This window comes from Danio rerio, chromosome 15 (genome assembly GCF_049306965.1).
Source record: "Danio rerio strain Tuebingen ecotype United States chromosome 15, GRCz12tu, whole genome shotgun sequence".
Lineage (NCBI taxonomy): Eukaryota > Metazoa > Chordata > Actinopteri > Cypriniformes > Danionidae > Danio > Danio rerio.
The window spans coordinates 24,594,781-24,622,284 of record NC_133190.1 but is presented as its reverse complement, the minus strand read 5'-3'; the positions used below and the strand labels follow the sequence as shown (position 1 = coordinate 24,622,284).

At 35.5% G+C, this 27,504-nt stretch overlaps 1 protein-coding gene across 4 annotated transcripts; it reads left to right on the top strand.

The window, feature by feature from the left end:
• Positions 1 to 8,229: 8,229 nt before the first annotated feature.
• Positions 8,230 to 24,464, top strand: scn3b (sodium channel, voltage-gated, type III, beta). 4 transcript variants are annotated; one of them, XM_073923148.1, is made up of 8 exons: positions 8,259 to 8,523; positions 8,846 to 8,949; positions 12,743 to 12,912; positions 13,046 to 13,280; positions 16,497 to 16,635; positions 19,963 to 20,043; positions 22,025 to 22,661; positions 22,717 to 24,464. In XM_073923148.1, exons 1-6 carry the CDS (start codon positions 8,510 to 8,512, stop codon positions 20,024 to 20,026), a joined length of 726 nt encoding a protein of 241 aa, XP_073779249.1. In that variant the 5' UTR covers positions 8,259 to 8,509; the 3' UTR covers positions 20,027 to 20,043; positions 22,025 to 22,661; positions 22,717 to 24,464.
• Positions 24,465 to 27,504: the final 3,040 nt, after the last annotated feature.

Below are 27,504 nucleotides of genomic sequence, written 5' to 3'. Positions count from 1 at the left end.
GTTTGTGTGCGAGTCCAATGCAGCAGTGCATTAAAGCAATGCAGTACACCAGCATATCTCTCTATTTCTCTATTCTTAACTATAAGTAAAAACAGTGATACACATTCAGTATTAAGCCACACAGTGGCAAAAGCTGAACTATTTTGAAACTTGACCACTGCACGTGTGTGGAAACAGCTGACGGTGACCATAGCAACAACAATGGCTTTAGATGCTTTAAGAGAATATAAAGAGTTAACCAGTTATAGTGCAAACAATTAAATATGTAATATGCAAGCTTTAATTACACTTAAGGTACTTACACTTGTGAAATGGAGGAAGAAGCTGATATTTAAACTGTACTGTAAAGTTCCTGTCCCAACATCAATAGTCTTTTCTGATTCTTCCTTTAACAAACAGATTGTCGAAGCACGCATCAGTAAAATGACAGTAACACAGCACAAGGCTGAAGTTATAATGCTGAGGTATTTTTGCAAAAATAAACTTCAACCACTGACTCTTCACAGCCTCATCAGACTGAATAACACTAACTTTCCCTCACACTTCAGAGCACAGCGTCTATGTGACTTGATTCAACTGGGATCTGTTACAGTGTTTGTCTTCCTCTTTTTCTTTCTGCAGCGTTTGTGGGCGGGGCCGAGGCTTTCAATTTTCCCAGGTCTGTGCACGCAGCAAATGGGCGGGGCTTAAGTTATGTATCGACAGCATGCCGACATGGCTAAAGACTTGTTATCATGGTGAACCACTTGGAACCCCTATGAGTCGACAATATTATTTTTTATTTTATTTTATCTGGATATTTCACTTCACTTAGAGCTGTTACACACTACATGGAAGGTCATTCTCAAAAACCCATAATAGGGAATAGGGGCTCTTTAAAGTCAAAAATATATATGAAAAAAAAGCATTATTGTTTTATTATTAGTAGTAGTATTACATAATCATATTTCATATAATATATTAATATAAACACAAAAATATATGTAACTTAAAAATAAATATATAATACATATAAATATAACACTATAATATTATTTTTTATTGTTCATTCATATTATTATTTTTTTTTATTAATTTTTATTCTTTTTTTCTGAAGTCATAAAAAAGATCTTCATCTATTACTGACTTGTTCCAAACCTGTTTTTAAAGTTTTTTGTTGTTGTTGTTGTTGTTGTTCTGCTGAACACAAAGAAGATATTTTGAAGAGAGTGGAAAACTGGTAGCAACAGTCAGTTGAATAGTTTAATAGTCGCTGATTTCCAACATTCTTTAAATATATATTCCTTGTGTGATAAAATTTCCATTTTTGGGTGAACTATATCTTCCCATTTTGACTGTAAACTGATGTAAAACAAAACAGAGACAAACATGAGCGACACGGTGGTTAGCACTGTCACCTCACAAAAAGAAGGTCACTGGTTTGAGTGAGTCAGTTGACATTTCTGTGTGGAGTTTGCATGTTCTCCCCGTGTATTTGTGAGTTTCCTTCGGGTGTAGGTGAATTGAATAAAGTAAATTGGCCATAGTAGTGTGTGTGTATGTTTTCCAGTACTTGGTTGCACCTAGAAGGGCATCTGCTGTGTGAAACATATGCTGGATAAATTGCCGGTTTATTCCGCTGTGGTGACCCCTGATTTTGAAAGGTAGTAGGCTGAATGAAAATGAATGAATGAGACAACCGTTTGAATCAATGTCTTAGCAACCATGTGTCTTTGTCGACAAAAAAAATCCTGTTTTAAATATTAAACCCTTATCCATTTAATTTTTAAAGACTTTATACTGTATTATACTTTTCTAAAAAGAACAGATGGGCTTTTATTTACTCATACACTGTTAACCATCCATGTACTAATAACCACATGGCCGGTTTTCATCCTCTGCTGGATTGCAGCTTTACACTGGCCTCTCTCTCACTCTTTCTCTCCCTCTCTTTCTCCGCTCCGTCGTTTTGCGTTGCTGTTGCCTTGGTTTCCTGTACCGTGGGTATAGCAACCACCAGGCCTGCCATTTTTAGTCTGTGCTGAGACCAATCCTGCTGACAGCATCTCGCTTTACTGCTATTATGTACACACAGATCACTTTTATGATCACAAATTTTCACTTTCACAGATCAAAATTCATCCTGCGGTTCAACTGATCTCACCAAAATTATTACTTTTATTTAAAAAAACAGAAACAATAAAATTGAAACATTTTTGACCATTTGTTTACATTTTTGTTTGTTCAGTCTACTTAAATATCTACTTAAATTTGTAAATTATGAAGGAAATGTACTGTTTTTTGCATTGGGACATTCATATTTTTGGTTGGTCTAACAAACTGAATGGTGGAGGTGCATTCAAAGGTAAATTGTTATATATAAGATTAAAGTTGGTGTTTTTGGGTAAAGAGAAACATGCTATTTTAGTTTAATATAAAAATTAATTACAAAGATTTAGAATAGTTTCAAAGAAGGTTTTAAGTTTTGAGGTTACCAATGTGCTGAAAAGTACAGCTCATGTTTATTAGGCTTTAAGCTTTATTAACAGTAATAATGTTTGTCAATTAATGAGCAATAATTATGGTAATGCCAGTTCTGAGATCAGTTGCTTTAAACTTGCCAAGTTAATTTTACATTTATCATTGTTAAAGGTGCAGTTTGTAAGTTTGACACCGAGCGGTTGAACTAGGTATTGCGCTCCTGGATCGAAACAAACGCAAGCGCAGGTTGCCAGATTGAGGACAGGAGGGAGAGAATAAATACAGCACCTGAAAGAATAAATATTTTCCATATTAAAAGGATTTTTTGTTCTAACCAACACCTGGAATTGATAGAAACGATCAGAAACGGCTTTTATTTCACACAGGTGAAAAACAGAAAACTGACAATGATCACCTCAGTTACACTTTGTGTGCTTTATTCAGTGTAAAATTCTAATAATGTGAGTTTGAGGGTGCTTTCACACATGTGAATCAATTTAGGGATTTAACAGGGATTAAAATTGTTACTTTTTTGCTTTTTGTTCTTGGTGCAGTTCGCTTTCACATGGCAAAGTTTCTAAATGGACCAAAACAGCTAAAACAAGTCATGTGTGAGTAAACCCTCCTCACATTGGTCAGAGTTTCAGGTTTTTTTTCTACAGAGTCCCGCTCAGCTGTCAGGGGTTGTGCGCGACGTGTCTGAAGAGCGAGGAGGGATGCGGTGGGGATTCACATGCCAAACGAACTGCGCTAACTGGGCAAATGAGACGGGTTAATTCCGAAACAAAAGTCTAGGTGTGAAAGCACCCTAAATGCCATTTTACATGACATTTATTGTCATACTACTGAAAGCAGCAGCAGATAGTTCACCTCAGATCTTTAAAATAAAATAAAACTTTTGAAATTGAACTTTGGAACTAAAAGGTGTGATTCAGTATGTCCATTTAATAATGTTAAAGGCTTAATATGTAGGCTAATAAATACAGTAGATTATAAACCTAACCATTTCGTTAGAACACAGTAAGTGCCCTATTCTGTGCTTCTGAATGGCTGTATTTAAATTTCTGTCATGTTTTTTCATGACAAAAAGACAGACAGTTGCAGCTCATCCAGAACGCTGCGGCCAGGGTTCTGACCAAAACCAGCAAATCAGGGCACATCAAACCTGTCCTCAGGTCTTTACACTGGCTCACAGTTGCATTCAGAATAAATTTTAAAGTATTATTACTGGTCTATAAATCACTATTATGTTATTATATTATTTATTTATATATTCTGCAGAAAGTCCTATTTGCTTTATTTCAGCTAGAATAAAAGCAGTTTTTAATTTTTTTAAAACCATTTTAAGGACAAAATTATTAGCCCCTTTAAGCTATTTTTCTCGATAGTCTACAAAACAAACATCACAATAACTTGCCTAATTACCCTAACCTGCCTAGTTAACCTAATTAACCTAGTTAAGCCTTTAAATGTCACTTCAAGCTGTATAGTGTCTTGAAAAATATCTAGTCAAATTTTATTTACTGTCATCAAGGCAAAGATAAAGAAATGAGGTATTAGAAATGAGTAATTAAAACTGTTATGTTTAGAAATGTGTTGGAAAAAATCTCTCCATTAGAAATTAGGAAACACAATAAACAGGGGGGCTAATAATTCAGGTGGACAAATAATTCTGACCTCAACTGTATATACACACACACACACATATATATATATATATATATATATATATATATATATATATATATATATATATATATATATATATATATATATATGTTTTTCTTTTGCGCATGTTTATAGATTAGAAATCTTCTGGCACAGACACAATGGTCTGTGTGTCACGTAGAAATAATTTCTAGGTCTGTGAGCTTTCTTTTCCTGTGCGCTCGGCATAATAAAGCAGCCATAATCCCAATGATGAAATCTGTAATCCTTAACTCTGACCTTAGTTTTAAGCTTCACTAGGTTCCTATACATTAATACTTTGGCCAGATTAAATCGTTGACTTTCTCATTGCAAGATTAGACACCAATCTTACGTTTGTGTTCGCATCCAAGCAGGAATCTAATCCAAACAAATTATCTAGTCAGTAAAAAGGAAAAAAAGGAGGATTCATTTTATCTGTGTCGAAGAGCAATACAGATGTGAATGTACACTTAAGCATATGCCTATATAAGCCATCATGAGTGTGAACATGTAGTGTAACATATGCATTCCAGACCATGTAGATTAGTGGGATGTACGGAAAACATGTTTATAATAAATCTCAGATGTTTTATATTATGTGTTTGTTTGTTCTTGCATGCTCTATACCTGCTGTATTGTGTAAATCAGGGGGATTTAAATTTTTTAGATGCAACAGACCCCCAAATATTATCATAATAATTGATTGACATTTAGTGAATAACATTTTAGACACACTAGTATCTGTTTTTATTATTTTTATCTTTTTTTTTACATATGTCCATCTAAACAAAGAGAGCAGAACGTGTCAATTTCAGACCAACTGTGGTGTTTGGTTTGTGAATAAATCTATTTTTCAACAATTCATTTGAGCCATTGATTCAATGAGTCCCGAATGAACATAATTTGCTTTCTGAATAAATCTATTTTTGAAGGAATCATCCGAGCCAGTGATTCAATTAATCACTCATGAACATAATTAGTGGTTGGTTTTTGTATAAATCTATTTTTAAACGAATGAATCACTCATGAACATAATCAGAGGTGCTTTTTTTGAGTAAATCTATTTTTGAACAAATCATCTAAGCCAACGATTCAATGAGTCACTTGTGAATCAATTGATGGTTGACTTTTAACTAAATCTGTTTTTGAACAAATCATTTGAGCCAACGATACGAGTCATTCATGAACTTAACTGCTGTCTCAACCATTAAAGGGATAGTTCACCCAAAAATAAAAATACATTATCATTTACTCTTCTTCCAATTGATCCAGACCTGTTCAACTTAATTTCTTCTGTTACAATGTTGGGGAAAAACAGCCATTGATCTTCGTAGCATTTTTTGTTGCACTATTGATGTCAATGTTTTTCCAATGTTCCAATATCTTGTTTTAAGTTCAATTAAAGAAAGTAATTTATAAGTGTTTGGAACCAATTGAGTAAATGGTGAGGAAATGTTATTTTTTAGTGAACTTTAAGACAGGGACTGATACTGGCAGTTTAAGTGTTATATTTATCTATCATTAAATTCGAAGACCAGCACAAAACTACTACACACACTCAGCAAAGCATCCTTTAGTAGCCATTAATAAGGAAAATGCCCAAAAAGATAAATGAGATATTTTTGTCAATATCACACACCCCTAGACTGTAAGCTTTAAACTTTAAACTGCATTACAAGTTTTAATTTCAACATAGTGCACATTATTCAAGCTCAACATGGCATTTCAAATATGTCAGTTTCTTCAGTAGTCATCATCCATGTGGTGACTGCAGAAAAGAAAGGTTATATTTGTCGTGACTCATGTAATAATTGCAGTAATTGCGATAAAGCTTTTTCCCCCGACCATGCGTAGGATAAGTAGGACCAGTGTGTGGGTTTAAAAGATGAAATGCTGTTCTAGAGCAGAGACAATTGAAGCACACAGTTGATGATGTGCTGCTCTGACCACTTTGATGGATGTTGTTTATGAGGAGAGAGGAGAGGATGGACGTTAGTGAACAACTCACTGATCTGTGCTAAATGTGTGGGCTTCATATCTGTCTCTTTCTGTTGCTCCATTTGCCAGGACATGAAGACTCCACTGCCACCTATGAACAAATCACACATCAGGCATGGGTGGCTTTACAATTATCCAGAATAGGGAAGACTGTTAAGAGTGAATAGTTCTCACTTATGTATTTTGGTTATAGCTGTTAAGAATATAAAACAAAAATCTAAACAACAGTAGTAAATTGTAATGCTATATCTGTTTAGTAATGTGTCTACTTTTATGAAGTGACAATAATCCCGCAGACACACAATGTGATAAGACATTAATATTAGGTTAGATTTAAGTTGAGATGTCAGGTATGTCCCATATATGTCAGAAACATATATGTCCACGTATATGCCTGAAACATGTCCCCTACAAGAATAACATTACCCATATATAGCACATGTAGAGCACATATATGTCTACATATATGCCAGCAACATATATGTCCCATATATGTCAGAAACAAATATGTCCACATATATGCAAGAAACATATGTCCACATATATGCCAGAAACATATATGTCCCTTTTATGTCAGAAACATATATGTCCACATACATGTATATGCCAGAAACATACATATGTTTATCATATATGTAATACACATATATGTCCTATATATCTCAGAAACATATATGTCCACAGGCAAGCAAGAATTATATGTCCGTGATATGTCAGAAACAAATATGTTTAAATATATGCCAGAAACCTATATGTTCATATATGTAAAACACATATATGTCCCGTGTATGTCAGAAACATAGTACAAAATGAAAATGTAAAACAAATATATGTCCACAAATATGCCAGAAACATATCGTCACTTTAGAATTATAAGGTTCTATCTGAGAGTTTTGTCAAAATTGAGTTATTGACATATTCTTATTATTGACATATTCTTATTAAATGAGAACTTATTTACATTATAAGATGTTTTTTCATAACGTGTTTACATTTTAAGATGTCCTATTTAAAAAACAACAAATGTTACACACATACTGTTTGCTATGGAATGCAAAAAGCTCAATATCTCAAAATCATTCAAAACATAGGTAGAACCTTATAATTCCTAGGTGACGATATGTCCACAAATATGCAAGAAACATATATGTCCCATGTCAGAAACATAAATGTCCACATATGTAAAAAAAAAAAAACACCTACATGTCCCATATATGTCAGAAACATAAATGTCCACATATTTGCCAATAAAAAGTGGCAGTTATATTTATTTAATACGTGGAAAAAAATTACTTCATTATAGAAAGTGAGTTTTACTACAGTAAACAGGTGTGTTGAGCCTAATTGGCTCATTCAGAACTCAAATGGCTATGCCTGTCTTTACAATACAGTGTAATACTGCTAGTTTATACAACTCTGCAAATTTTCCTCAGTCCACATAGCAGGAGTGATTTCTTTGTTTTTGTGTTGTGATGAGTGCTGTTGATTGACTTAGGGACAACATACGTCAACCAGATAGTAGAGATGGCTCTGGTTAACTCTTGAGTTAAGTTTAGAACTCTCAATAAAATATTGTGACTTATAATATACTCAAACATTTGCTCGCGCAGGCAGGTGATGTTACTTATACACCCTAAACTTAAACTTTTTAAACTAACTTATTCTGACAAAACATGTTGTCTTGAACTACTTTTTATTGCATTTTTACAGTGTTTTTGCATTTTCTTAACGTTGAGGTAATAAAAGAAACTTATATGAGGCATATATAAAGTGCTTTGTGGAATTTTAAACTGAAAAAAATAAACTATTTCGAATCGCAAATTCCAAAGGAGCCAAACGCTAAAAGGTAACATTCTGAAATATAAGACACTTTATTTTGGAATGCAATATCGTAATAAACTAGTTTAAAATTATAATATTTAAAATAGGTTTAATTTCAACATAGCACTTATGAAAAAAAACCCTAAACATATGCGCTTTAGTTTGTCAGTGAAACAAGTTTGAATTCGAGTCATTTCTTTACTTTGTAAAGACCAGTTTAAAAGTAGACCCAGCAGCGCATGCGCACTGAGCACGTCTGTCATGAGTAAGTGGCTACTTGGTAAGAAAACAAAGGCAAGCGTCTCTGTTCTCTCCAGCTGCTGAGGTTTGGCGATGGAGCAGCTGTACTATTTATGATGTGGATGCAGAAGAAAACCCTCCCTCCGTCACTGACATCTTGTGAAACAGCTCGTTTTGGATTCACCGGATTTCTATATTAAGCACGAATTTTCCACAGGAATCGTTAAGATCCACAGGTCTTTTGATTGTCGAGCGTCGCCATGGAGCAGCAGCGTCAGCTTTTAGTTTGACGCGCTCGCGGATGTTTGTATCTCGGTAAGAAAGCTCAAACCTTCTTTTGGGAAACATCATAAAAATGTTCCTTCTGCCCACCAAACATACATGAAATATCAGCTCCGGGTTGTTCCATTCACAGTTTTGTGATGTGTGTTAGTGTTGTAAACAGTTGTTGTAAATAGTAAGTGATTGACAACCGCGTGTTTTCGGACGCTGTCCGTGGTTCTGAATCCTCAATCTATAAGTCACGTGGATCTAAATGTTGCATGTATATATGTATACTAATAAACATAGGCTTTAAATCTAGGCTTTATTTCTTTTACATAAGCTTTTTTTTTTCTTTTTTTCACTGTACTATCAGGAAGGCTGGAGTGAGTCTGAGACGCCGCCCTGTTGTTAGAACTCCCAGCATGGAAACTCACGGGAGGCTTGTATTGCATTTGCTATTGCTGTTCATATTCGCTGGTAAGTGTATTGATTTTTTAAATGTTGGATTTAAATGATAGCCTGAAAAATGGCTTCACGTAATAGACATTTTTGTAATAAAAAAAAATAAAGAAAGAAAACAGTATAAATTAATAATTATGTAGTTTTATTAAATGATGATTTTTCCAGCATTTTCCAATTTTTTTTATTTTTTTTCTATTTATTTTACAACATAATGCTATAGTATTTAAACTATGTTTTTATACAAATTCATGTTTTCCAAAGACACCATTCTTTGGCATTAAGGATCATTTATACAGAAACCATTTAGACAACTTTGTAGATCAGAGCATTAGCACAGGCAGTGTCTGAGGTTGGGCTGGGCGATATGGCAAAAATGCAATCTTGATAATCATTTTACATATTGAACGATAACAATATGAAGAGTTCAGATGCAAAAGCGTCTAAATACTGTGTGAAATTTCTTTTAATAATTTAATGAGCATTTTTCTCTATCTCCTATGTTTACGTCAGTTATTCCACTTTAAAGGCAACGAAAAACACCTATTCATCACCAAATAAGTAAAATTGCTGATCCTGCACACAAGAGCCTGAGAAAAATGTTCATTTAAACTGAAAATTTTAGATGGTGTTTGGAGGTTTTTGCATCTGACCTTTTCATATATATTTCTATATAAGTTCTTAATGCTTCTAGATTTAAAAGAGTACCCCAATAATGACTAAAGCCACCAAAATTAGAGAGTCCAATAAATTAAATAACATTTCCACTCAATAAGTTTTCAGTGGCCAATCTCTAATATTAACACACTTTTAGACTCCCATTGTTGCACATTGCTGCAGTGTAATTGGCTCTTAGATCAATAATTTTATTGTGATTTAATATCAAATAATTTATTGATCAAGCCCTAGTTTGAGGTATGTTTTTTTGCACATTATGAGTCACAAATGTGGCATTTCAACAAAAATACAGTTTTTCCATACAGAGATGGCACTGATTCAGATGTAAACAGCATCATAAGTGTCACTGACTCACACTGCCTCTCAGTCTGCTGTTATCAGAATAATATGTTTAGAAATAGATTTAGCATTGTATTTCATCTGCCACTAAGTTTGCAGCCTTTGACCAGTAGCGAAGTATGTCACAACTAGTCATTATACATTGTCTGTGCTTATGGGCTGGACAGCTACATTTGGTGTTTCCATTGGCCCATATGACCCTTCAAACAGAAAAGGCGCGATCAGTGTTGACAGCTTGTGCTTGAGGCTGCGAGTTATGTAAGATGGCCTCTATTTCAACAATGGCAGGGAGGTTATGTTCACCATCGAGCAAACACTCCAGAACAATCTTCACATCGCCGAGGCATCACCCTGGCCTCTGCTCTGTTCATGTTCCGGCATGTTCCCGCTTTCAGTATTAAGCATGTGCCTATGAGATATGTTTTTGCCTGACCAGGAGACAGTGTGCTCTGAGCTCTTTCTGGAATTTGGAGCTCGTAATGTATAATGATCTTTCTCTCTCTCCCTTTCTGTCTCTGTTTCTTATGCTTTGGTGCTCCTATGGGAAATCTCTGCCTCAGATTTAATTGACCTCCATTAAGTATGTGCAGTTTTTGGAAAAGGTGTTAGGCTTACATTTTAAAGGCCAAGTAAGATTCAATTGTTATGTAAGACATACAGTTAAAGTCTGAATTATTAGCCCCCCTGTTTATTTTATTCCCCAATTTCTGTTTAACGGAGAGAGTTTTTTAAAACACATTTCTAAACATAATAGTTTAATAAATCATTTCTAATAACTGATTTTTTTTTTTTTTTTTTTGCCATCATGACAGTAAATAATATTTGACTAGATATTTTTCAAGACACTTCTATACAGCTTAAAGTGACATTTGAAGGCTTAACTAGGTTAATTAGGTTAACTAGGCTGGTAAGGGTAATTAGGCAAGTTATTGTATAATGATGGTTTGTGTTCTGTAGACTATTGATAAAATATATAGCTTAAAGGAGCTAATAATCTTGACCTTAAAACATTTTTTTTAATTAAAAACTGCTTTTACTCTAGCCAAAATAAAACAAATAAGACTTTCTCCAGAAGAAAAAATATTATCAGACATATTGTGAAAATTTCCTTGCTCTGTTAAACATAATTTGGAAAATATAAAAAAAAAAGGGGGGGGTAGTTGGGCTAATAACTCTTACTTCAACTGTAGATGGACGGATGGATGGGTGGATGGATGGATGGATAGTTTAATTGTTAAGGAAATTCAGACATCTAAAGCATAAGAAACACAACAAACTTAAAGAAACATAAACCTTATTTAAATTATTACTCTATTCCAATGCCATATATCTACATTAAAATAAATAATAAAAATATCATAGTAAATACCAATTACTTTTCAAATGAAGACATTAAAGTTTTTCTCACCTGCTTTGGCACAATTCTTGATTGAAATTTTTAGTTTTCAAAACAATAAGTGTAGACCCCTGAACAATTAGCTTATTGTTCACGTCAGTGTCATGTCTTATTGATTTAAGAAAATCGCAAATGCTTTGGCACATGTCTGCAAACAGCAAGTACAATTTTCTGTAGTTTGGACAAAAAAACGGATTGCATGTGGCCTGTTGATCAAAACTAGTAAGTCAATTCCCATTTAAACTGTCAAACTCTTCACAGCTTCTCAGTCATTTTTCATTGTGTAAGCCATCACATTCAAAACTGTTAATTCAATTATCAAACATTTGTATATGCACGTTAACATCAAAGTATCAAATGTTGACATTGTTTGTCTGCTAAATTGGTAAATGACCTTAGTTGCAATACAATTTGTGTATCTATTCATCATATCTAGTACCAAATATATCGATTACCCACAGCACAATCACTACATTCAAAGTCCTGAACTGTAGCAAAATGCTTATGGAAACGCAATTGGAAGAAGTGGAATCTCTGACAAGGCAAACAAGAGCGACAGAATGTAGACCAAGAATATTTTATCATGGATGATATTTTGTAGTTTTTTTGTGTATTCGTGGTAACATAGGAAATATGAAATATACAATACAGTAATTGGACAAGCAGTATTGCACTTTGCGTGTAATACATTTGTACACAAATAAATGTACTGTATGGATACAATTGTGTTATGTACTGTTCACTCTTTTCAACAAATATCAGACTTTTTTAAACCTTAACTTCCATGGTTGACCGTCATGGTGAAAAAACAGCTAATCATTTTGAGCAGTGTGGCTCACATAATGACAAATACACTTTATGTTTTGGTGGCCTTGGCCAAATTACTGACATGATAACTAGGTTTTGAAGCATGAATTAAACGTTTTGGATGGGTAACTACATTTTGCAGACATGGAATAAAGTTCTGAAATTCCATTAAACAGTTTTGAGATTTGTACTCAGTTTTGAGAATGTTAAGACTGTTTTGAAGAATGTGGCAAAGCAATTGAGAAAAACTGTAAATAAGTCAAGGCTTTCAACACTAGGGGTTGAAGGTAAAAAAGACAGACAGACAGACAGACAGACAGACAGACAGACAGACAGACAGACAGACAGACAGACAGATAGAAAGATAGATAGATAGATAGATAGATAGATAGATAGATAGATAGATAGATAGATAGATAGATAGATAGATAGATAGATAGATAGATAGATAGATAGATAGACAGATAGATAGACAGATAGATAGACAGATAGATAGATAGACAGATTTCTAACTGAGATAAATTTAAATGGCATCTTTGTGATGGGTTATGAATGTGGCAATATGTGATAATCCTCTCTGTGTTTTCTCAGTGGTGGAGGTCAGGCTGGTGTGTGTGGATGTGCCATCAGACGGCGAGGCCATTGTAGGCAAAGTTAAGAAGTTAACCTGCATCTACTGCATGAAACGAGAGGAAATCCTGGCTACCACCAAAGTGGAGTGGTTTTACAAGGGCCAAGATAAAAACAAAACTAGAACACTTGTGAGTGATCATCTCTTAGATTTTAAGTGTGTGTGTGTGTGTGTGTGTGTGTGCGTGTGTGTGTGTGTGTGTGTGTGTGTGTGTGTGTTTAATACATAAATATTTCTGACACATAATCATATCCACTACACAGATCTATCTGTATGACGGCGAGCCGCAGGAGCCGAAGGATGTAGATGAGCAATGGAAAGGTCGGGTAACATGGACGGGCAGTAAGGACATGCAGGACGTCTCCATTAGCATCCTAAATGTCACTTTAAACGACACTGGCACATACGAATGTGAAGTAACTCGCTTCTTTGAGTTTGATTCATTCAAGCTTTCCGCCAACAAGAACATCAGAATCAATCTGAAGGTAAACATGCGAGGTAAGTCAACACAACACACACCGCTACACACTTCTCAGTTTGTCAGGATGTATTGGATTACCCCATCTCTGCAGTGTGCTTTGGATGGTTGCACTGCAGGCCATTTTCAAACATGCTGTAACCCTAAAATCAGCCCTTCATTATGGTTCATTATGTGCCTTGACATGCTCATTGTGTCGTTCTAGTAATGGTGTGCTTTGTTCTGTTTTATTGTTATTTAAGCTTTCTTATTGGAAGGCAGGGAGTTGTTTTCAGGGCTATATCTAAACAACCACTTACCTGTCAATCTGTTGTGGGGGGTAATGTAAAGATTCTGGTTTGTATTCTAGTCTCTGAATGCCTGAGATTGCTGAGAATGCAGAGAACTTGCTCTCGCTTTAATCAAATATACTTTGTCTAATGTATATTTGTCTATACTTAACCATGCAAGCGCATGCATTATCTCTATCTGTGAGTGCTCTCAGTTTGCAGATAGAAATATTCAACGTTGTATTTAAGTGGTGGCTTTAGATAATATTTTCAATCACAAATAGCCTTCCAGACCCACAAACTTAAAGTACAACTACTTTTACATTCCATGCCATATTTAGATGTTGACTGCAGTGCATGAGACATACACTGTAAAAATAAGGTTTCATTATTAGTTATTAACATATTGCTAATTTAATATGTCACATGTGCTGCACTAACATTATTACAGTGGTTCTCATCTTTTAAAACATATTGTTCCAGTTTAATACAGCCAGTGGATGCATTTTGAATACACTCATATCAATGTGAGTGGGCTTCTGATCTAAAGAGTGAAGCTGAGGATCGCACAACCACTCTGCTTTTTTGAACACAATCTCTTATATTTCATATAACCTTTGAGCCTTGTTGTCTTTCAGAGGAAAGTTGATATAAAATGTCTGGGAATGATTGTATTATGGACTGATTATTTACTGTAATGCGTCTTCTTGGACAGGCATTAAGGGGTTGGTTCATGAAGAAAAAGAAATTGAACATTCTGTTATGAATTAGTTACTCAAACCCATGTCATTACAACCCCATGAGACCTCTGAGATATTGGAACACAAATTAAGATTATTTTAGATGAAATCAGAGAGCTTCCCCCTCCTCCATAGTCAGCAATGGTCCTAAGACACTTAAAGTCTAGAAAAAGAACCATAAATGTTGTTTTTGGAGTTTCGTATGATTACAGTTTAACCACTGAAGTCCCATGGAATGTTTTGACAATAAATTGTGTTCCTTTTCTGGACTTTTGATGACTGTTAGGGTTTATGGAGAATGGGGGAACTCTCTGATTTCATTTAAAATATCTTAATTTGTGTTCTGAAGACAAACAAAGGTCTTTCACCTCAAAATTATCATTTTGGGGTGAAATAGCCCTTTAAGGTTTATTTTTCCATCCATTTATACCTAATAAACTACTGACTAAACAAATGACTTTAACATAGGCTCATTCTGAAAACATAGACCTATATACATTTCTGGAGAAGTACGTATGGCTGCATTTCGTCTTTAGAACGAGCGCTCTGGGCGGTATGATGCCGTTCCTTTTCATGCTTACCAGCTGGCCGCTTACCTCCATAAGGACCGCTTTCCTGCAGTTACCATTTTGTCCAGTGGCTTGCGATGTACGACGGCGGATTTGAGACATAGAGAGGAGTTCACCACAATGACGGGGTTTGAGTCTGCGAAGAACGGTGTCAGAAAGCGGGTAAGACAATAACAGAAGCCAAAAAAAAAAAGTTAATAACAGGGTGATAATGTGGTAAAATCTGAAAACATGGTAAAAATCAGGCAAGGGATTTTCTTTTTTTGGACTGCTTTTGAAAATTGCCGATTGGGTTTAGAGAAGTGGGCGGGCGCTGGTCAATCATTGCTTTTTAAAACACTATTGGTTGGGTTTAGGGAAGGAGGAGGGTAGATCAGACGATCAGTCAGTCATTCATTTATTTAGTCAGTCAGTCAGGCGACAGCGGCCTCTGGTGGATTTACGTGGAAAATGCATGCGTAAATGGCACTTGCGAGAAAAATATGAGATCTCAAAAAGTGTACACAGCGGCCTCTGGTGGATTGCAAAACTGCAAAAAAGCATTCCTCCTTGGAAGCATTTGGTGCTCTCCCGAAATGTATATAGCGGTACATTTTCAGAATGAGCCTGGGTTGAATGACTTACATCTAAAGAGGCCATATAATGCTGTGTAATGTTTTTCATTAGTTAATCTATTTATGCATGTACAAATTCTACAGAGCTGCATACTCATACCCCATTTTCACGAATGTTTAGTTTACACAGTTTTCCTATAGATTTTTAAGCTGTTTTCTGGTCTCTATAACTTAACTGGATAGCGTTTTCAGTTTTGAGTTGAATTTGGTCCTATGAAAACAATGCATTGATCAACGACAAGAAATTTTGCTTAATATAATCATTTTAGATTTTAGCATAGTGCTGCCCAAAGCATGCAATAAAATAAAAAGGAAGAATTAAGGCTTTAGTCAGTTACAGCTCAAACTGATTAAGTAAAAGCAATGTCATTGTTAACTGTTTTTGCTTACAGAAGTCTCGAAAGCTGAAACTAGCAAATTTGGTAAGGGCTGTTACATTTCCATCTTGCACTTGAACGAGTGTTTTCAGACAGACTGGCAAAAGAGGTTCTGCAATAATATGCACTATGTACTGCATATTATTAAAAATGTGTTTTTAGGTTTATCCTAGAAACAAAAAATAGCATCATATGGCCACTTTCAAATAAAGTAAACTCTACCTAATAATAAACACAGTTCATTTTGATTCTTTACATATTATCTATAAATGCTAGTGCAGTTTTGTGCATTTGTTCATATAACAAAAAATGTTTTTAAAAAAGACATAAAGAAAGCTGAAACTGTTATATGACACTAGTTGCATTGCAAATGTTTCACAAGGATGCAAAGCATGATCTGCATTTCTTAAGCGACTTATAGCTGCACACGTTTTACTAGCGCATTTAGATCCTGTTAACCTGAAATGGCTTCAGTATCTCTCCTAGTGAATCAAAGCGGTGCGGCTATAATTTCACTTGCCCACTCATGCATTGTGCACTCTTGTCCTCATTTCTAGTACACTTGAGATTTTCGTCACTTTCTGGATGAAGTCATTACACGGCATCAGTCTGACAGACGTCCTCTGATTGCTCAACTGATTGCTCAAATTCCCTCTCATTTTCCCAGCGAGTGCAGACATCACGGCGCTGTACTCTGAGATCATGATGTATGTGCTGCTGGTGTTCCTCACCTTCTGGCTGCTGGTGGAGATGGTCTACTGCTACAGGAAGATCTCCAAATCTGACGAGCAAGCACAGGACACTGCGTGAGTATAGCATTTTTGCAATATTTATGCTAATAACAATAATGATAGTTATCAATGGTAAAAAAAAGTGCTAGTTCACCCACAGATGCAATCTGAGAGCTCTCTCATTCACCATAGAAAGCAATTCCCGTCTCGTTCAAAGTCCAGAAAAATACCAAAAACATCCTTACAACACACATATGCCTAAGGGGTTCAATGGGAACATCCTGGGATTTTTAACGACCACAGAGAGTCGGGACCTCGGTTTAACGTCTCATCCGAAAGACAGCGCTCACTGAGCAGTATAGCGTCCCCGTCACTATACTGGGGCATTAGGACCCACACAGACCGCAGGTTGGGCGCCCCCTGCTGGCCTCACTAACACCACTTCCGGGAGCAACCTAGCTTTCCCATGTGGTCTCCCATCCAGGTACTGACCGGGCGCAGCCCTGCTTAGCTTCAGTGGGCGACCATGTGAGAGTTGCAGAGAGCTAGCTGCCGGCTATTATTATAATATTCCAAACAAATAACTGAAGGCATATGCATGGTCTGTTTTGGGGGGCTTTTGAACGAGTCTGGAACTTTGCTGTTTGTGGAGGATGAGGAAGCTCTCAGATTTCACCTAAAACATCTTAACTTGTGTTCTGAAGATGAACAAAGGTCTCAGAAGTACTCGGGAGTAATTAACAGTAGAATTGAAATTTTTGGGTGAACTAACATTTTAACATTGTAAAACATACTCAATTAATCAAATTGAGGAGAAAACAATAGTAGCATGCTAAATAAATACAAATCGTTTTAACATACAAAATAATGGTAAAAACACTTCAAACACATTTTAGATATGTGAAACAGCTTGTCAGTAACAAATAAAACAACATTTAAAATATCAAACCAGTTTAAACTTTGATCCAGTTCTGTTAAAGAAATGCAACAGATTCAAGTACTATTTAATCCATTTCTAGTTCTCTTTTAATGTTTAAAGATCAGAAGCTTCGAATTGTAATAATGGCCTTTTAAATGGCCTTCACTTTAGTTAATAAGATTGCATATTAAAGCATACAATATTTTGAAATGGGATTGGCGAAGACAAAAAAAAAAAAGACAACTGCATGATCTTTGATTGAAATGCCTTTTTATGTCCACACCATGCACAATACAGTATATCACATTAGCAAAAATGATCAATGTCATGTTAACTAAGCCGACTAACAAATGCATAAATGTCAATAAGTGAAAGGGGTAGAAGTGAAATAACACAAACAGGCAATAATAAAAATAATAATTATCACTAAATGATTTGACTTTGTATTTTTCCACAATTTTAACTGTTTGAGATATTATAATATTAGTGGTGTCTTAGCCTTACAAGCACTGTATTTTTCTCTGCTACTGCAGCATGTAATCAACAAATTGCTTACTTTATATAGATATGAAAACATGTAGATAACGTTTGTTCTGACTATCAGGCCCGATTAATCCGCCAAAAAAGATCAACTAATCAACCTCTAAATTATATGATAATGTTATTGTAGGCATATCGAGGATCTTTTTGACAGGTGGACAAAACATGTTCTTGCACAACTATAACGTTCAATCATTAGTGATGAATTTTCTACTTTATTCTAGAGATTGGTTTGTTTTCCTGGAAGATAGACTATCATGACACGCAAATATAGCCATCCATCCATGCCCACACACATACACACACACATGGATAATGAGTGCTTTAAAAGCGTGCATTACTGTGAGCCCATCAGTCATGTAGTGCAGATGGTAAATAAAGCAGTGGCCCGTCAGGCTTACCTACATCTAAATCAATACTCATTGATCTCTTACTGTCATATGACACAACAGTGGGTAATTTTTTAAACCTCTCTTCTCTTCTGGCTCCTTCTTTACCATGGTTTAATTTGTTGTCAGTCATTTCTTGTTGATTTGTTTGTCAGTTATTTATTTAAATTTGTGATTATATTGATGTCCTCACTCTGCCAGCAGATGTAAACATGAAGATCTCTAAACTTCTAAATCACTCAATATTCAGTCATTAAGTAATATAGAGATAGCTCAGCCAAAAAGATGGAAATTGTCATCCTGATCTGTTTTTTTTTTCATTTTTTTTTTATATATATAATTATATTGCTTTATTTTTGTATTGCGCCTTTAAAAGTAGCATCTCAAGGCACTTTACAGACATAAAATGTACAGCAGTAAAAGACACAAGGATGAATGCAAAAAAAGTAATAAAATAGTAATAAAAAAAGATGAAAAACAATAATAGTAAAAGATCTAAAATAATATAAAAGTCAAATTAAAGCTACCCTAAAAAAGTCAGTTTTAAGAGATTATTTAAACTCTAGACTTCTGCGTTGAGAATATCAGAGGGTAAAGAGTTTCACAATTTCACAATGCCTGGCCTCCCATAGATTTTAGCCGCATTGACCGAGCAGTTAAAAGACCAGCATCAGACGAGCGTAAAGCACGTCTAGGAGTGTATAGCATTAAAAGCTCAAATAAAAATTGTACGCAAGCATGAAGATTTTAAAATCAGTTCGAAACTGACAGGAAGCCAGTGAATTTTGTACAAATTGTAACTTGTTTAGGGTAGCGTTTGGAAGTCCAGCCAGTAAAGGGTTACAATAGTCAATATGGGAAAATTTAAGCTGTTTATGAATTTTTCAGCAACAGAAAAGGGAAGCATGGGACGAAGTTTGGCAATGTTTCGCAGATGAAAAAAATGACGTGAAGAATCTTTGCGCAGAGCTATTTCCATGATTTTGTGATTGATTGCAATGTTTCTTGGGAGAGCACAATACTTTTCAGGAGAATGGAAATATTTTATATATTTGATGGACAATCAAAATTTATATCAGAAGAGAAAAGTTTCACAAGGAAATGCAATTGAATTTAATACTTTTACAAGAGTTAATTTTTTTTCTAAAAGAATGCTGTACATTTGCAATAACAACATACTTTTGTGAGAAATTACAAATATTTTAAGAGAGAACGCAAAGTTTTTTCATGGCGAAATACTTTTGAGAGATTCCAAAAGTTTACGTTTTGTATCATGTAACATCAATAAATAATTTAAAATAAGTTAGTTTCCCTGATAAATCTAAGAGCTAGATGAGTCTCCCAACAATTACAATACTCAAAAAAGCATAATGAATCAAGAGATAGGTTTACTTTTGTGTTTCTAATAATACCAGTCAGGTTTGGTAGATCACGGTAATCTTTTTGGCTGAACTATTCCTCTAAAGTGTTGATGGTAGTTGCTGTCCCAACTGCTGCTTTGCTGAAGAGGCCTCGACTCTTTTGCATTTTTCTTTTGTACCTATGTGTCTACAGGACAGACTACTTAGCCATTCCCTCTGAAAATAAAGAAAACCCGGGCCCTGCTGTAACGGAATAAAAGTCACTCACCATACGGTATTTTTGAATTTACCACATTAGAACCATCATCAACAGTTTCCCACTCATCCCGAGTAGCTGACTAGAACCCTCCACCATCGCTGTCTGTTTCTGCCTTTCCTCATCCTCTCTTAACATGCTCATCCACTGGAGCTCATCCTCTCCTCTGTTCATATCTGTCCAGCAATTACTGTACTAACCTCTGCTGACCTCTCCAGATAATTCAATGAGAGCTGAAGTACAGCAGCGCTAATGCTGGGGTCAGGGTTTGTTCTCTTTGTAAATCCCCTCGATCAATGATTTTTACATTGTTTAAAGTGATTTGGAATATGAGAATGCACAGATAGCTGTGATATGATGTGGATCCATTCATCATTTCCTTCTTCTTTCTTTTTTGAATTCTGTGCAGTTTCCTGCAATGTTATCTGATATGCTTAACCAGAACTGGAGTGATTTGTAATTTGAGGTGGACTTTTTTTGTTAGGAGAGATTGCTTAACATCCTCCTACGATGGAGCACAGAGTAGATTGTCCAAGAAATATGGTTTAAATGGCGTGGAAGTGCATTTATTACTGCAATTATAAAAGCTGCACTAATTCTTAACTGAAATAATGTGTGTGCATAACATAATGCAACGGATATGATGCAAAAATTAGAGACCCCTTTAGAGATTCTCTGTTTTTCTGGTTTACTGGATTTGTTTGGTATGTGTTTGAGTAATTTGTTTACATTTGTCTTATTATACAAAGGTCTGAAAACACTTTTTTTAAAGCTAGCTTTTTTAAATATAAATAACAGCTGGTCAGGATAACAAAGGTTCTCACTTGTTCCTATGCTACAAATACACCAAGTATTATTTGCTTAACTCTTCTGATGGTTAGAATTTGAAAACCATACTGACTAGGTAGTATATACATTCCACTCACTGGCCACTTTATTAGGTACACCTTACCAGCACTGTGTTGAGCAAACTTTTGCCTTCAGAACTGCCTTAATCCTTCGTGGCATAGATTCAACAAGGTACTGGAAATATTCCTAAAAATTTTTGGTCCATATTCACATGATAGTATCGTAGAGTTGCTGCAGGTTTGTCGGCTGCACATCCGTGATGCAAATTCTGACCCTACCATCCGAATGTTGCAGCAGAAATCGAGACTCATCAGACCAGGCAACGTTTTTCCAATCTTCTATTATCCAATTTTGGTGAGTCTGTGCGAATTGTAGCCTCAGTTTCCTGTTCTTAGCTGACAGGAGTGGCACCCGGTGTGGTCTTTTGCTGCTGTAGCCCATCTGACTCAAGGTTCAACGTGTTACGCATTCAGAAATGCTCTTCTGCATACAACGGTTGTAATGGGTGATTATTTGAGTTACTGTTGCCTTTCTATCAGCTCGAACCAGTCTGGCCATTCTCCTCTGACCTCTGGCATCAACGAGACATTTGCCCCCATGGATATTTTCTCTTTTTTGGACCATCAGCAGTTTATGAAATACTCAGACCAGTCCGTCTGGCACCAACAACCATGCCATGTCCAAAGTCACTTAAATCACCTCTCTTCTCTATTCTGACTCTCATTTTTAACTGAAGCTGATCGACTTGACTATGTCTACATGTCTAAATGCATTGAATGGCTGCCATGTGATCGGCTGATTAGAAATTTGCGTTAATGAGCAGTTGGACAGGTGTTTCTAATAAAGCGGCCAGTGAGTACACACACACACACGCACGCACGCACGCACGCACGCACACACACACACACACATATATATATATATTGTGTTATCATTACATTACATTTATTAAGTAATTTGATTACTGCACTGTTCCTTAAATAATTTTAAAGTATGTCATCAAATGCAAATGATTTTTCTACATACACCTGGCTTTTTGGTATACACACAAATCTGAAATAAAAGTTCAGTTGCAATGATTTATTTTATTTTATTTTATTTTTGGTACAAATCTGCCAGCTAATCAAACCTAAAAACCTCTCTTTTCCAGGTACTGACAACTTTTATTAACCGGTTTATAAAGAGCAGGCTCTTATCCTGCCCTCCAAAATCTCTCCAAGAGCTGCTCTGAGAAACCAGGAAACCTGCCAAATCAAATCCCTGTTGTCTTGATAATGTGACGTGTGGAAGAAACTCTGGACTGGTTCATTATCTTGCGCTGTCTCAGCGGAGGTTAATCTCAGACTGACTAGGATTTTTATGTGTCTGTCCTCAACTCTCGCCTTAGCAGAGACACAAGAGCTGAAGAGCTATCATACTGCCTACACACGCACTTTTCTAAATCACTGTCATCACGATTCCCACCTGAGCCTTTCCCTCTTTGTTATACGCTGTTCTTACTCTTTTGATAGAATTAGACGAAACTTGGTTTTTATTGTCGTGTTTTCTATACAAGGATTCTCAATATAGTATTTTGTGTTATTTATTTGAAAAGATGCTTAAAGTCAATCAGCTATTTGCAACTTTGCGATTAATAATAAGTGAAACTGTGGTATGTAAATGAGGAAATATTGTGTACAGTTGCGAATGGTTTTTGTGCGATTGAATGCATGGGCCAGATTTACTAACAGCGCAATGATTTTGTTGACATTAAAGGGATATTTTCACTCAAAATGATATATATATATATATATATATATATATATATATATATATATATATATATATATATATATATTACACACACACACACACACACACAACAGTTTTGTCTGGTTCTTGACTCTGATTGGCTGATAGCCGATTACTCCGCCGACATACAGCAACAAAAAGAGGACACTCTACAGTTTTACAAACATTTCTGCTGTTAGACAACATAATGTACTTTTTAGTGCCTATTTCTAATTATTTATAATTTCTAAGATATAGTGCATTAGCGGCCATTAGCCTGTCATTGAGCAAAGACAGTTGACGATGTTTATGCACAAGATGGTGACAGAGACCGCATAATAAGCCCTAAGAGAAAACATTGTAATTTCAAACTACAGCTGATCAAATTACTATTAAAAGAAGTAGAAATAAGACAAGCAATGCAACTCAGTTTCCTCCGCGATCCTGCTTTCTAGCCGAAACGCCTGTCAGAATATGAGTGCTGTGAGCATGTTAAGAGAGGGTCTGTTCAAATAAAATAACAATTCCCAATGAATTGGGAATTCCCAACTAATTTACAAACTGCAATTATTTAATGTAAATAAAAATAGTGACAAGATAAGATTGATTGATTGTGAATAAATGAACAAAAAAAAAAAAATTGACAATACAATTGACAATAAAAATCAAGCTTAAAATCTTTGTGACCAGCCTGACTGCTAATTATACCATCATTTAACCGCCCCAAAAAATGCAAGGGTGGGGTGGGTACACATTTTATGCCTAACATGTTGGATTCATTGCTGTAGCTGCTGGAAGAATACTTAGAACAGAAAGCATGTGTTGTAGAGAGACTTACAGTACAATCTATTACTTGGATTATGGGAAAATACATAATTCTAACATATTGATTACCAAACCACATAATATTTCATGTGAGCTGCTTTTGGTCTAAGTTCTATAATTTTCCTATCATTAGTGGAAGCATCTGCAGAAAGCTTCTCTGTTTAGTAAATGTGGCCCATGGTGTCATTGCATTTGCAGAAAGGTTGCATTTTGAACGATCTTGCAGCAATGATATAATTATGACATTCTTTGACTGGATTCGACAGCAGTTTTATCCACATTGCAGCCTTTTGTTTTTGTTCAGCGATATTCAGATCTATATATACATTTTTAAAATATTTTTTTTCATTTCAGATAGACTGATATGTTGACAGTACCAACAAAATCTAATTATTTGTTAGAATAACAACTGACTACATGTTCGTGTTTACTTTATTCTACTGTTGCTTTTATGAATTTCTAGAGTGGGATTTTATAATCTTTTTCTCCAGTGGTGCAGGCTTGTCTCACTGTTAACTTAGCCTTTTGCACTGTTTTATATAGGTCATTGCCAGCTTGCTCTACCCTGTTATGATGGAGCTGATCATCACTTGTCAAAGCTTGTCTTGTATAATAAACCAGACAATGCATTCAAAATACAAAAGATTGACTTCGTGTTAATCTTGGCTATACACTTGAAATTGGTTAGACTTCACAAACATGTAATAACTACCAACATGTACTTATATAAGTAGGGTTAAGTAGCCTACTTTTTAGGATAACACTGTATAATAAAGTGTTGCCTTATACATGCAGTCACTAAATAGTTTGCATACAATTAGATAATAAATATTTAATACTCCAAATAAGCAAAGCTGTTTTATCAGCAAGTGGTCTTTGTCTCCCTCTGTAGTTCATGCTCTGTAACTACTGCACGACACTTGACACTGTAAGTGAACTCGATGGGTACTCTTTTTTTTTCATTTTTTTTTTTAAATAAACAGACTTTTCAGGTACCATTGTTGAGAATTTGATATTCACAATAATTTTTGGTTTCGAAAAATTAAGGCAAAATCTGTCAAAACGTAAATAAATTGATAGTCACAAATTCATAACACCGTCTATGGGCTACGTAGGGGAGAGTGGGGATAAAAGTAACATTATTCATTAAAACCTGATTTTAAAAGATAATGTTTTAGCAGAAATATATTTTTGCTGTGGTTACTGACTCACAAGAGTGGTCTATCAAAATCAGGTGTTATTTTGTAGAACAACTCCATATAACTTTAACCAAAAGTTTTGACTTTTGACTCCATACGCAGGGTCAAAAGTAACACACGGGTGGGTCAAAAGTAACACAACGGTAATACAGTAGATTTACTGGCTTAATCTTGTTTATTTTAAATATATCTGACCGTGACCTTGTTAATATCAACTGCAAACAAGTCCTTTATTTTTGCAAAAATATTAAACTGCGTTTTCATTTTAAATTACAGTTCCAACAATGCAAATAGTTACAATTGTATATAATTTTTAAATATTTGTTTTATTATTTGGCAATATGCATGATTTTTTTAAACATCTGAATTACTGCAAACTCTAATGTGGAAGGGAAAAATAAGGTCCCGAAATAAACTTATTTTTGGCAGTTGCAACAAGGGTTGCATTCTGAATGCGCTGGAAAGAAAATGTTGTAAGGGCTTCGAGAAAATCGCTTTGTTGCTTTCGTCCCGCGTTAAATTCGTCCCCGCTCACCCCTATTTATTAATACAAACCCAGCATAGTTATAAAAAAGAAGGCTAAAAAATAGCCTATTTTAAAGTTAGGAGTAAATAATAGTGTATAGTTTATTTCAACTTCCCAAGTTTCCAAATAGGCTACTTTTTTGCTATGAGTTGTTTGACCACAAGAGTGCAGTGCTTTAGCTTAATTTGGATTGCAGCAAACATAAACACTGCAGGTAAGACTTCTCTCACAATGCCATTCGTAGTGTTAAACGACGCGTTTAGGGGATCTACAGACAGCTTTTGTTTTGTGGGGTCGTGGTCCTACCATTTCGCATTTAACGAAAAATCCATCCGACAGACCTTTCCATTCATTGCTACAGAGACAGAGTCCGCTCTAAGCCTCGGGGCTGACATTTGTAAAGTGGTCCCGGGAGACAACATCTGAAAACAAATGAATGTTGGGTTATTTTCTAGTCCTGCAGGCTTCTCTCACCTCAGCGCTGTATATTTTGATCCACCTGCCTGTATCAACATCACCAATGTGTCCTTCTGGGCTTATGACAGTACTTGCAGGAGTGCTATGCTTCTCTTTTATTAAAAAGGACTCTTTGTTTTGTCTGGTAATTGCCTCTCAAAGTTCAGAGATTAGAGACAGAAGAAAGGCAAATACAGGCCGCTGATTAAAGTGCTCTGAGAACATCCCTTACAAAGCGCAAGTCCCCGCTGAACTCATTTTAGGACGAAAGAAAGAGTGTATTTTTCTCAACTCAAGAGATCAGTAAGATTGAATAATGGCAGAGAATAAGAAAGAGGAAGAATGCTATTAAATTTATGGCTTAAAAATTGAGAAGATCTCTCTCATGACAAAAATCATCAGAGGGGGGGGGGGCGTCGATGATCTGATGCACAGCAGGCCACCGAGAGAAAAAAAAACTGCTGGTGCCTTGAGGAACTCTAGCGTATTAAAGCGCATTAATGTTATCAGGACGTAGGTATTTTCTATTCCTATTTTCAAATTTTTGTCTAGGCAATAAGTCTCCACTGTAATTGAAACTGGTGCCACATTCATGTTGTACCAGGCCTTGTAATCCTGTAGTCTTTTGATATCACTTTCACTTTGCGAACTTGTTTAATAGAAATAATATATTTTTTTAGTATTAATTAATAATGTTATGTTGCTATAAGGTGATCATTCATTTTAGTATAGAAATATTCTAACTTCATATTTCTGGCTTTATGTTTGAAAAACGTTTTTGTGGTAGAATAAAGGGACCCAGGTGTTTGCTATAGCCCCAGGGCCCAGTGTGTTCTTAATCTGGCCAATTAAAGTTAACAATTCAATTAAAAATTTCTCTTCAAATCTGCAAGTGTATGTTTCACCAACTATGAGATATCAACAACATCTCACAATTCGAGAGGGGTCTGGGTGCAGACTTTGTTGCAGTTGCAAGGTGAGCTGCATGCAATGCTTTCAATGCCTACACCTAACCCCGCCCCTAACCCTACCCTTCATTTTGAGGTAACTAGCACCATTGAGTGATTGTGTCTGACATTGCAAGTCTGAGATGAGAAGTCTCAGCTTGCAAATTCAAGTCTCGTCCAGATTAGGCTGTTTTCAAGGTATACTGCGGTTTGGATTTTAAAACTGCCAAAAGTTTCTGCTATACCATTCCATAAGGTATATGTAAGGTTTTTTTTTACATTTTGTTTTAAGTTTTTTAAGAGAACAGTATCTCCAGCAGAAAATATATCCAAAGATGCCATTTCAAATAGTTATGAAATCTGTAATGAAATGTTTTTGAAATTAACGACCCTTTCACACAGGGCGTCAGCCTCAACGCTTCCCATTCACTTTGAATGGGTGACTTCAAGCGTTGCTGAATTATACAGTATTTTGGGTCCGTCGACACTGCTTCAGCGGCGGTGCTGGCTGCAGATGTTGGGACTTTCTCATCTTTTCGAGCACCAATGGAAGCATCACCCAATCAGGTTGCTGTATGCAAATACACCAGCTCAGACAGTAGCCGATTGCTGACTAATTTCATTGGCTGATGCTGCTATGACGATCACGTCAGCCCCAACTTCAAACACGCCCTCAGTCAAGCATTAATGCTGAAGCCCTGTGTGAATCAGGCGTAATGAAGACAGCAGAAGTCAATGATTCATTAAAATTATTTAGCCTGAAATGTTTACTTTACCAAAATAAATTTTTCAAAGTAAAACATATTGTGTTCAAAGAGGAAAAAAGTTTTGTTTCATACCCAGATATTCAAAAAGAATATATTTTAGAGCAGTTATCCCAATAGAGTGAACTTGTGATATTTTTATC